A 12,474-nucleotide genomic window follows, 5' to 3' on the forward strand; every position below is an offset into this window, starting at 1 on the left:
GAACTTTCTGACACTAAATGGGGTTCATGCATTATCATACTGGTAAGGTAACCATCCCACCTCTTTGTAACATACACCCCAGGTGGCTCTAAACACCATGTTCTATTCTCTACACCTAACTAACCTATTCATTTATCATGTATACAAACCTCACTGCCCTGTAACTGACCCTAGGCAGATGGGTCAGGCCCTCGAGTCGTGGATCTGCTCGAGGTTTCTTCCTATATGTATCTCCAGTTCTAGGGAGTTTTTCCTCGCCCCTGTTACTCATGGGCTCTCTCTGAATGTTCAATATTCTGTAAAGCGCCGTGAGACGTGTAATGTTTTGGCGCTCTATAAATAAAATTGAATTGAATGTTAACTTGTGTATAATTCCCAATTTTTATTGATATATTTGCACTTTTAATCTTGCTGAATTCTACAAGGCAAATATTAAGTTAAAACTTAGTTCCCCGGCCCCATTCGTCTTTGTAAGGAAATGTTCTATTTTGTCTAATTTTAGGCAAAGTATAAGACAATACTTTCAATTATACTCTTACTTTCAAGAGTATAATTGGAACCATGAATAAGTCGTTCAAGTAACAATATTGAAATACTAACATTGTTGGGTAAGACAGAATTTGGTTTTATTCTGAATCCAGTGAAACAGATTGGTGGTTTTAGCTGATATAAAAACTTTCAGGTGTTTATTTATGTTTAAGTATTTGGCAGACGCTTTTATCCAAAGCGACATACATAAAAAAAATACATATAAAACAATCACTCTAAACATAATTTAAGGGAAGAATGTAATACAAAATATCAATACAAAGTGTCAAAACAGAATAAACTCTGCTGCTGCAGCAACAGAGATACAGTCTACAAGTCCCTAAGAAGATATCTAATGTATTCATACATTGTTTATGTAGGATATACGTATATATAACCTAATCATATTGTTTCTTCTACTTAAAAATAGCTGACTGTTTTTTTCCCCTTCTCGGGGATTATATTCCCAGTTTTGATCTCGGACGTCTGGTCACTTATAGCATATAAGAATATTCTATTACTGTTAAGCCAACTATGAATAATAAAACACGCCAAAACATGTGTCCTTTATCATAGCTACACGTATGACAAAAAACCGCGTGAAAATCAGTGGTATTCAGTGAGGTGAGATTAATTAAATGCGCTGACAGTTCATTGCTCCTGCCAAATGAATTACACTGAGTGGAGCGGATCACCACTCGAAGATGGCGGCCCCGCGTCTCGTCAGCGCCAGTAGGCAGTAGCGGTCGATGCTGCGTCTACTTATAAGATGTCTATGGGTTGCGAGATATGCTTGTGCAAAGTTTGCATTTTTTGGCAGTTGGTATAGCGCCACCTTTGGGCCAATCAGTGCAATATTTGCTGTCTGCTAATTTTGGGGCAACCTCTACGCGTCTAGTGAGTTTCGTAAAAAGCGAGCGATCGGTGTGGCATGTGCAAGTCAAACGTGTCGGAATAATAATAACAAAAACATTGAGAATTACAATAAGTTGCCTTCGCACACTTTGTGCTTGGCACCTAATTACATCACTTGTTCATTTTCGACGGTGGATTTGTAAATAAAGGTTCACTCATGTATAAGGGTGAACTCGTGTAGAACGTGTTTGTGCTTTCTGTTTGTCGCTGTAATCGTGGAATCTGTACAGCAGTTTCGTAGGGGCCACAAGAGGGCGACACCTAGCCGGAAAGCAAAGTGAATTTGTCCCTTTGCGTGTACCGTAGAACTCACAACAAACAACATGGTGCTGGAAAAGAAAGCCTCCGGTACGATCCAACTACATTGTTTATTATAATGTATATATTGCTTTTTATGATGATTACACCTCTTTAAACGATGTTATACTGGGTATATGATGTTTATTTTGAATATACCCATTACATTATATTATGTATTAGTCGCAGTTTGCTACACTGTTCTGCATGTTTTACTACTTTGTGTTTTTGAGGATATAGTATGCAGTCATACAACAACCTTATATATATATATATATATATATATATATACAATATTACTTTGTGTCTAGTATTATAATATATATGTGTATATATGAACAGCCCGTGTAGAGTCCCAGAGGCGGGTTCTAGACGAGGCCACCAGACAGCGGAGGCTGAGTCGCCAGCTGGAGGCGCTAGAGAAAGATAACTTCCAGGACGACCCGCTGTCCTCCCTGCCTCCCCAGGGTCCTACTGCCAGGCTTCCAGCCTTCAGCGACACAGAGGACACTGGTACATCCACGGGTGGGGGTGGTTTGGGTGGGTGGATGGATGCATGGACACACACACGCACACGTGTGTGTGCGTCCGTGTCTGTGTGTGGCTAAATAACCCACTTTCAAAGATTATGTAATAACTGTCTATCTGTCTGTCTCTCCATCTGTCTGTCTCTCCATCTGTCTGTATGTCTCAGGCAAGAAGAGGAGGAAGACGAGGGGAGATCACTTCAAACAGAGATTCAGGAAGAACTTCACTACTCTGCTAGAGGAGGAGGTACCTATTTATCTGTCTATCTGTCTGTCTTTTCGGTCTCATTAAAAGTTAATGATATCAGGATCATCATAATGTCATATAATATGTTATATTATGAACCAGGGGTCTGACGTGCTTTATCTTCCGATTCGTAGAATCTATCTGAGAGGGCAGAGCCAAACTACCTGTCGGCAGGAGCTCCTCCCTCGTCCCTCCCTCCCCGCTCCTTTTGCTCCGCCTGTGGGTTCCCGTCGCACTACACCTGCACCTCCTGTGGAGGAAGATACTGCTGCACACGCTGCCTGCTCACACACAGAGAGACCAGGTCTATACACACTATTCACACAATATGCAAAATACACACACTATGACATACACACAATACACTCACTAGACACACTATGCACACTGCCTGCTCACACACAGAGACAAGGTCTACACACACTATACACCACACACACACTGTTACCACACTATACACTATAAACTATACACTATATACACTATACACAAACTATACACACATTATCCACGATCCAACTACATTTTTCATTCCACAATAATAATCTAACCATGGTAACAGGTTCTCTGTCTGTCCCCAGATGTTTGAAGTGGACTCTTTAAGTCGGTCTCCGTGGCATCAGAGACGATGGGGTGTGGAGGAGGATGAAGCTGATATAAGTACTGCTTGTTGCCGTGGTAACAGAAGAGGAAGACCAATGAAAGACAGTCTAAACAACACCAAGCCGAACAATCGGATTCAACCTTGTGTTTTACCTAATAAATATGCTTATAATAACACAATATATGTCTTGTCTTCCGTGTGTAAACATTAGCTATCAAAGCTTAATATCGATAGTACCTAGACTAGTATGATCACACCCACTTCACAGTTTTCCCCGGTCATAAAACCAGTCATAAAACCATGTCAATGATTAAATACCACAGGTGAGAATATTAACGGTAGGCCTAGCAGCTCACAGGGTGTGGAGTGGACCTTGGTTAGTGGAGCAGCGGAGTGGACCTCGGTGTGTGAGGGGTGTAATAGGGCCACGCATCTCCGGCGGCTCCGTCTGCTGCCAGGGAGCGAGGGTGTGGTCTAGTCGCTGGTCCTGTGGGAACTCTGAGGCTATGTAGAGCAGCTACGCTACGCTAGCAGCAACAAGTCCTGAGACTTCACAGGTGAGTACGCCCTAACACTGTACTGTCCAACCCTACCTGTCTCCCCTCTACCTGTGTCACCCCTACCGGTCTCCCCTCTACCTGTCTCCCCCCTACCTGTCTCACCCCTACCTGTCCAACCCTACCTGTCTCCCCACTACCTGTCTAATCTTAATCCCGGATCCAGTAGTCCTACTTTCTTAGAGCAGACTTTTCTGGGGCTGGAAAGCTAGAACTCAAGGGGCGGAGTTACGCCTTGTTTCCTGTTTCGAGTTGTTGGAGCTTTTAGAATTGGGATTTGATTAAGTGTATTTCTACAGTGGCGCGCCTAGACAGTGGGGTTTTTTTTCACGGTTAACTTCTGCTGGTCGAGTTTGTGTTTGTTTGCCAATTCCGTGCTTAAAAAGCCCCGCCTCCAGCATCATGATTGGTCGAAACTGATAATAAGCGAAAGAAAGTGAAACTCTCCGCTTACCCAGATTTAAGAGAGTCTGCTATCAGACTTTAGATATGAATCTAAAGCCTGATTAGTGAGACCTGTATAACCTGTTTAACTCCTACCTGTCTTACCCTACCTGTCTGTTTAGCCCTGACCGGTCTTAACTCCTAAGTGTCTAACCCTACCTGTCTAATCTTACCAGTAAACCATACCTGTCAAACCCTAACTCTAACCTGTCTAACCCTACCCGTCTAACCCTACCTGTCAAACCCTAACTCTAATCTGTCTAACCCCTACTTGTCTCACCCTACCTGTCTGTATAACCCCTACCTGTCTAACACCTACCTGTTTAACCTTCTGTCTAACCCTACTTTTACCTCCCTCCCTGTCTGAACAGTCTATCCCTGTAGACTCAGATTGTTAATGTATGTGTGTGTGGTTTTCCATCTCTGCTCTCTCCTCCAAGCCGTCCCACCACACCAGACTCTTCCTCATCCGGCCCATGGCGTCTTCCCCTCCTCCTGCCTCACCCCCCCCTCCTCTTCCGCAATCTAATCAAAGCCCCAGGCACCGCAATTCACAAGGTACACTGTGTGTGTGTGTGTGTGTGTGTCTGTGTTTGACACTTATATCCCATTTCAATATAATTATAAAGAAACATTTTTGTTTTACATGTAGGATTTCAGAATAAGAGTCCTTCAGCGGTCTCAAGCTCTGAGTCCCCCGTACCCCGTCTCCCTGTGTCCCCACCGCCAGCCTCAACCCCAGGTCGGTCTACACGCACGCGCCCACGCACACATGCACCGCACACACAGATGAGTCGTTGGACACAATTCTAATGTTAAATTGGGGCGCCCCGGTGGCTCACCGGGTAGAGCGCATACCATTAAGTCCTAGTCCTGATCTCAGGGTTAGGGTTAGGTTCGACCCGTGGTCCTCTATCTCCCATACCTTCCTGTCTATCTCAATCTATCATAAAGCATAAAAATGCAAAAAAAATAATAATAATTGGGGAAATAATAATGTTCATTGTTTGTGTGTGTGTGTGTGTGTGTGTGTGTGTGTGTGTGTGTAGTGGTTCTCTCTCTCTCCAGTCCAGAGCTTCTGACAGAACTGAAGGACTCTAAGAGAAGCTCCCTGAAGCATGTCGTAACGCCCACGGGATCCACCACCATCTTCTTTGGACAAGGGAGGAAAGGGGACGAAGGCCAGATGGGAGGGGGGGAGAGAGGGGGAGGAGGGAGGAGGAGAGGGGAGGAGGGTAGAGGGAAGGAGGGGAGGCAAGGCAAAGAAGGGAGGAGAGGAGAGAAGAGGTGAGGAGGAGAGGAGAGAAGAGAAGAGGATTATGTATTATGTTATTATTGATTAATTGTATTCTATGTAATGTGTTATATTATTATTGATCATTATTAGTCTACTTAATGTCTTATATTATTATTGATCCTTATTATTCTATGTAATGTGTATTTTATTATTGATCATTATTAGTCTCTGTTATCCATTATGTTATTATTGATCTTCATTATAAGTCTATATAATGTCTTATCATTTATCATTATTCGTCTATGTAATTTAATGTGTTATTATTGGTCTTAATTATTAGTATATGTCATTGTATTATTTTTGTATTTGTGTTCTGTATTATTAATGCAGTTCTCTTCTGCAAGCCTCTTACAGAACAGCCAATAAAAAGCTATTCTCCGCTCAGGCAGCCAATAGGAATGGGGAAAAGACTAGAGTTCATCCAATCAGTCAGCAACATGTCTGCTGATTCATGTAAATGTTCGACCAATCACAACCCTTCTCTCATGTCAAGCGAATGATGAACAAATAAAACTGCAAAAAGAACCCTGCTGTTTCCTGTGTGTGTGTGTGTGTGTGTGTGTGTGTGTGTGTGTGTGTGTGTGTGTGTGTGTGTGTGAGAGAGAAAGGTCAAAGGTCAACAGTCTGTCAGGTTGACCTCATAGAGTAGGAGATATTTACAATCAGAGAGAGAGAGTGAGAGAGAGACCTTTAGTCTAAGAGGAGAGAGATAAGGATGGTTTTACTCTTAGAGGTAAAGATAGAGACCTTTACAATGAGGGAGCGAGAGAGACCTTTAGTCGAAGAGAGAGAGAGAGAGCTTTATAATTCAATACAAGTCAGTTCAGAAAACCCTTTGGTTGGTTAACGGATGCTATCACTTTAAAAACAAAGACTGGTTCTTCTCTGGAGCTACAACTTGCTAACAATTTGTAGAGACGGGCTGTAGAGTTCGTAGGTCATTATCTGGAGCTACATGCTAACGCATGCTAGGTGTGCTAAAGAGATAAGAACATGTCGCTAATAGCTAACTAGGCTAGGCTCACGTCACCATGGCGATCCCCAGAGGAAGGATGCGGATTGGTTCCCTGTGGCTGGCGGCCATCTTGGTTCTGCTGCTTCTTCTCAGTTTCTTCTGGCTCCGTGAGTTACCTCCTGTCAGTGTGTGTGTGTGTGTGTGTGTGTGTGTGTGTGTGTGTGTGTGTGTGTTCTGATGGGTTGTTTCTCTCTCTCTCTCTCTCTAGCTCAGGATGGGACGAGAGACTGTCAGAATTCTTGGCATCCATGTCTCTCTTTCTTCCAGACGGTAACGCATCACACACACGCCAAATGATGGAGGGATAATAGAGGAGAGACAGAATGAGGGAGGGATGAGAGAGGAGAGACAGAATGAGGGAGGGATGAGAGAGGAGAGACAGAATGAGGGAGGGATGAGAGAGGAGAGACAGAATGATGGAGGGATGAGAGGAGTATGATGGAGCGGTGATTTTGTCTTGTTCCTGTTCAAGACTGACAGACAGGTGGAAGAGGCGGAGTCATCCCCGAAGCCCAGCTCCCAGGACTGCCCTGGCCAATCATTTCAAGTCTGGCGTCTGTTGCTCCACTTGAGAGCCAGCCAGGCAGCCAATCAGGACGTCCTGCTAGAACCCTACCTGCAGAGCTGGGAGGAGCTTATCAGGTTCACACTCACACATGCACACACACACACACACACACACACACACACACACACACACATTGGCTGTGCAAAAACAGTTACCAAACCAAACCAAAATGAAAAAGGAAAAATAAGAAAGTACGACAAAAAGATAAAAAATGAGTGAAATGTTCTATGGAAATGAACAATTAGGCTCTCTCTCTCTCTCTTTCTCTCTCTCTCTCTCTAGGTTTATGGAGTCACTCGGGGCGATTGTGGGTTTCTTCTCTCAGAAGGTGAAGGACAAGGTTGCCACGATACGGGAGCTGTCCCTAGAACATGCCAAGGAGAATTCTGGTCCAGACGCTCCACAGAATGGGGTATGATGTCATGATGTGAACCTACTTAGTAATTTAACTTTAGTGTCCGAGTTTGTCCAGGCTGTATACTTAATAAATACTATGTACTAATAATAGTACATTCATATTAGTAATATTTGTTCCTTTCAAGGCTGTGTACTTAATGCATACTCTAAATAGTAGAATTTAAGGCATACTCTAAGAAATAGTATTTTATAAGTACACTTAAGTAGTAGTATTTCTCCAGGCGTATTATTCTATTAGCTCCATGGTGGAGGCGGAGCTTAAGGCGGGCGTGGTCAGCTTCTCCCATCCCAGCCAATCAGGATGCAGGACGGTGCTGCGTCTCCATCGCTCACTCCGATGGCTGACTCTGTTAATGAGGGGTCTCACAGAAGGAGCCAATGAGGAGGGAGAATACAGGACCCCTGGAGATCTGTGCAGGTACACAAACACATACCCACACACATATCACACAATAGTATATATATATATACAGTATATAGAAAAGGCAAGGCAACTTTATTTATATAGCACTTTTCATACACGAGGCAGACTCAGAGAGTGCTTCCAATAGAAACATCGTCATACAATAAAATGAAATTATAAAATAAAACAGATAAGTAAAAGAAAACCTGTGTTTAAGATTTAGCAGAGAACTTAAGCAAACGAAAAAAGTCTTCAGTCTTGTTTTAAAAGTGGTCAGAGTTGGGGCAAGTCTTAAATACTAAAGAGTTTATTCCAGCTATTTGGTGCATACTAGATATATGTATAATATATGTATATATATATATATATATATATATATATATATATATATATATAGTCTTCCTCTGTCTCTTACACACATATATATATATATATATCTACAGGGAGGCCTACTGGGTGGCCCTAGCCCCCTACCACCCCTGGTTCGTGCGACAGGCAGCAGAGCTGGTGTTCGTCTCCCTACCAGAGAGGGCGTTGTTCCTGCAGCTGGTGTGTGTGGAGAGCCAGGAGGAGGCCACGCCCATACTACACACACTCATACACACACTGGAGGAGACACACACTCGCACACAACACATCCTACAAACACACGGGCTGTTGGAGCTGCCCTGACCTATACTTTATACACTATATATACTATACATCATATATACCACCGTGTATACACTACTAGTGTCCATATAATACTACTATGTATAATACAGTATGTCATTTTCTATTTGTGTATATATGTATATGTATGTTTGGATATTTATATATATACAATACAGTGTGTATGACTGAAGAATAAATAATCATCACCAGCTGATATATTTGTATTTATATGTACTCACATTCTTTATCCACAATAAATCATCGGCTTATTAGGTTATACTTCAAAGGAATACAATTTAATTAAAAATACCATATATCTAGTATTTTCTGAGCCAATCTCTCAGTATTACAGGAACTATCCATCGTAAAAGCCAATCACACAACCCAAGAGTCGAATCGATTGTAATAATCAAATATACAGTGCCAAGTACATATATAACATGAATACTCTTTATATAGACTATTATTGTATGAAGTCAGAACGTAGTGCAGTCATGTCCTCATGAGCTGTTTGTTTACTCTGAGCTCAAAGTGCGTTTAGGGGCACTGACCACCCGTTCAACTGATCCAGTCCAACGCTGGATGCTCTTGCGACCAGCCGGCCATTTCATTAAACATCTGATATCCTGTTATATCTGATTGAACATACGATTATACATCTTATTATCCTATCATACATCTGATGATATCGTCATGACAACCGAATTCCATGATGACGCCAACACCACTGATAGCAACACCTTCTGGACCAACGGTGAGTCTGCGTGTCTGTCTGTCTGTCTGTCTGTCTGCCAGTGCGTTTGTCCGTCTCCCTCTGTCTCGTGTCTGTCTCTATCCATCTGTCTGTCTGTCGGTCTGTCTATCCATCTCTCTATCTGTCTGACTGTCTTTCTGACTGTCCAGAGACTGTCCGTCTCTATATCTGTCTATCAGCCTGTCTCAACGGTTTGTCTGTCTATATGTCTGTGTGTGTGTGTGTGTGTGCGTGCGTGCGTGCGTGCGTGCGTGTGCGTGTGTGTGTGTGTGTGTGTGTGTGTGTGTGTGTGTGTGTGTGTGTAGAGACTAAGAGCAGTGCGATCTGGACCCGGAGGTTTGGTTGGCCAGAGAGGATCCCCTTCTTACCTGTGCTGACTGCTACTGTGATACTGACTCTGATCATCACCCTGGGAGTCATCAGTAGGCAAACACACACATACACACACACATGCACTTTTAGTACACACACACATGCATACATACATACATACATACATACTGTACATACATACATACATACACACACTCACCTAACACACACCACATACACTTTTAATACAAACACTGTTACCTGTGTGTGTTTGCGTGTGCGTGCGTGTGTGCAGACACTAACACCACGGGCCGTCTGTCATCATTGGAGCAGACCATGACCAACTTGACATCCAGCATCCAGACTCTGACCAGCTCTCTCAACCACACCAGAGGTAAGGGCCGTGGCCTCGGGCTGTGCGTCGCTATGTCGTCATGGTTACCTGTCGCCAATGGTCACCCGGTGTGCGTTGGCATGTCTTCAATGTTATCCTGGCTATGGGTCGACGTGTCGTCGTGGTAACCTGGCTGCGTGTCGAGGTGTTGTCATGGTAGCCTGACTGTGGACTGAGGTGTTGTCATGGCTACCTGGCGGTGAATTGAGGTGTTGTCATGGCTACCTGGCGGTGGACTGAGGTGTTGTCATGGCTACCTGGCTGTGTGTCGACGTGTTGCAATAGTAACCTGGCTGTGAACTGAGGTGTTGTCATGGTAACCCGGCTGTGTGTCTACAGAGGCAGTGAAGGATGTGAATCGTCTGAAGTTTTCTGTGGAGACCAATAAGGACCAGCTGACCTCAGGTAAAGATACATTCATGCATATATATGTTTATATATATATACTGTATATATATAATATATTATATATCGTTTCTTACATAATATATCTATAAATATATATATACATACTAGTACATCGTATACATACGTATATAGTACATATAGTACATATTTCTAGTAATCCTACTAACAGGTAGGGTCAGCAGTGCTCACCACAGCATGCGGTCACAGGCCAAGTCCCTATCACATGTTCCTCTAGCGGGCCGGCCCGGGGTGCTCTACTCCGTCCACCATGTACACGTCATGTGTGTCATGTGTACTCTGCATACGTCATGCATGTCGTGTGTATTTCCAGTGGCCGCCGCTTTGCAAGGTCTGTCTGTCCTGGAGTCTCTACAGAAGACGGTGGCCGGACTCAAGTGTTCTCTAAACCTTCTCAGTAACAACGGTGCGTCTGTCTGTCTGTCCGCCTGCCTGCCCGTCTGTCTGTCTGTCTGGGCGACTGTCTGTCTGACTGTCTGTCTGCCTGTCTTTCTCTCTCTCTGTCTCTCTCTCTCTCGGTCTGTGAGTACAGGGACTGCATTGTTGTGAGGTATATATAATGTGTGTTTAAATGTGATCTATACATAATATAACAGGCAGTAGAGGGGCCACAGGACAGCCGTGCTGTGAGGTATACACAATGTGTATTCATATATAACCTCATATATATGTATATATAATCCAACAGGCAGTAGAGGGGCGGTGGGACAGCCCTGCTGTGAGCTTGGCTGGGTCCTGTTCTCTCCCCGCTCCGCCAGGCCGGGCTGCTACCTGTTCTCCACAGACTCCCTGTCCTGGGACAGCGCCAGGGACCGCTGCGTCGCCCTGGGAGGACACCTGGCTATCCTACACACCGAGGAGGAATGGGTCTGTCTGTCTGTCTGTCTGTCTGTCTGTCTGTGTACCGGCCTATCATACACACCGAGGAGGAATGGGTCTGTCTGTCTGTCTGTATGCCTGTCTGTCTGTCTGTCTGTCTGTCTGTGTACCGGCCTATCATACACACCGAGGAGGAATGGGTCTGTCTGTCTGTCTGTATGCCTGTCTGTCTGTCTGTCTGTCTGTCTGTGTACCGGCCTATCATACACACCGAGGACGAATGGGTCTGTCTGTCTGTCTGTCTGCCTGTCTATCCTACACACTGAGGTGAATTGGGTCTGTCAACCTGTCTGTCTGCCGGCGTGTCTGCCCGAGAGCTTTGTTACCAGCAGGTTAGCCAGTCCAACCTGTCTGTCTGTCTGTCTGTCTCTGTGTCTACCTGTCTGTCTGCTGCAGAGCTTTGTAACGGGCAGGTCCATAGCGGTCTAACCTGCTCGTCTGTCTACCTGTCTGTCTGCTGCAGAGCTTTGTAACGGGCAGGTCCATAGCGGTCTAACCTGCTCGTCTGTCTACCTGTCTGTCTGCTGCAGAGCTTTGTAACGGGCAGGTCCATGCCGGTGTTCCACTGGATCGGGCTGACAGACGAACGGACAGGGAAGTGGGAGTGGGTCAACCAGACGCCGTACATCATGGACCGCCGGTACGTACAGACAGGCTCCATTTAGATCCTATTTGATATATATATGTGTGTATTTATTTGCATATATTTTATCTGTATATATATATATATATATACATATATATCTGTCATCTGTCTATATATTTCAATATATATGTGTTTATTTGTTTCTCTATATATTCATTATATTTATATACCCATGAATATTTATATTTCTCTATATATTTATATTTATTTCACTATATTTAGGAAATGGAAACCCAATCAGCCTGATAACTGGTCGGGATCTCATACAATCACAGAGGACTGTGCTCATCTCCATAGCAACGGCCTCCTTAACGACCTGCACTGCTTTGAACGACTACGCTACATCTGTCAGACACATGCCCACCGTGTATAAACTACAACTACCACCATGCATGAACTACAACCATGCTCTAAAGGACAACCACACTCTGAACTACGACATCGCTTTAAAGGACAGACATGCTTTAAACTACAACAATGCAACCACGCTTTAAACTACAACATCACTCTAAACTACAATACAACCACGCTCTAAACTACGACATCGCTCTAAAGGACAGACACGCTTTAAAGTACAACATCGCTCTAAA

The 12,474-nt window shown here is 44.0% G+C and overlaps 3 protein-coding genes across 3 annotated transcripts in view; all 3 read left to right on the top strand.

The window, feature by feature from the left end:
• The first annotated feature begins 1,683 nt into the window (after positions 1 to 1,683).
• znhit1 (zinc finger, HIT-type containing 1) lies at positions 1,684 to 3,287 on the top strand. The gene is made up of 5 exons (XM_084487612.1): positions 1,684 to 1,791; positions 2,083 to 2,253; positions 2,435 to 2,514; positions 2,649 to 2,818; positions 3,096 to 3,287. Exons 1-5 carry the CDS (start codon positions 1,767 to 1,769, stop codon positions 3,115 to 3,117), a joined length of 468 nt encoding a protein of 155 aa, XP_084343738.1. The 5' UTR covers positions 1,684 to 1,766; the 3' UTR covers positions 3,118 to 3,287.
• A 2,799-nt stretch (positions 3,288 to 6,086) lies between these two features.
• LOC311368472 (ceramide-1-phosphate transfer protein-like) lies at positions 6,087 to 8,658 on the top strand. The gene is made up of 6 exons (XM_084487278.1): positions 6,087 to 6,538; positions 6,640 to 6,701; positions 6,904 to 7,073; positions 7,282 to 7,411; positions 7,638 to 7,834; positions 8,263 to 8,658. The coding sequence occupies exons 1-6, from the start codon at positions 6,448 to 6,450 to the stop codon at positions 8,489 to 8,491; spliced, it is 879 nt and encodes a 292-aa protein (XP_084343404.1). The 5' UTR covers positions 6,087 to 6,447; the 3' UTR covers positions 8,492 to 8,658.
• A 377-nt stretch (positions 8,659 to 9,035) lies between these two features.
• Positions 9,036 to 12,474, top strand: part of LOC311368474 (C-type lectin domain family 10 member A-like) — a 3,900-nt gene continuing 461 nt past the window's right edge. The window contains exons 1-8 of the mRNA XM_084487279.1: positions 9,036 to 9,227; positions 9,533 to 9,649; positions 9,835 to 9,933; positions 10,273 to 10,338; positions 10,673 to 10,765; positions 11,048 to 11,226; positions 11,769 to 11,878; positions 12,107 to 12,474. The exon at positions 12,107 to 12,474 is cut by the window's right edge and continues 461 nt beyond it. Of these exons, the coding sequence (XP_084343405.1) occupies positions 9,167 to 9,227; positions 9,533 to 9,649; positions 9,835 to 9,933; positions 10,273 to 10,338; positions 10,673 to 10,765; positions 11,048 to 11,226; positions 11,769 to 11,878; positions 12,107 to 12,257 (876 nt within the window). The 5' untranslated portion in view covers positions 9,036 to 9,166 and the 3' untranslated portion in view covers positions 12,258 to 12,474. The remainder of the gene's footprint in view (positions 9,228 to 9,532; positions 9,650 to 9,834; positions 9,934 to 10,272; positions 10,339 to 10,672; positions 10,766 to 11,047; positions 11,227 to 11,768; positions 11,879 to 12,106) is intronic.

This window comes from Micromesistius poutassou (assembly GCF_964030765.1).
Source record: "Micromesistius poutassou genome assembly, chromosome: 23".
In the NCBI taxonomy this organism is placed as follows: Eukaryota; Metazoa; Chordata; class Actinopteri; order Gadiformes; family Gadidae; genus Micromesistius; species Micromesistius poutassou.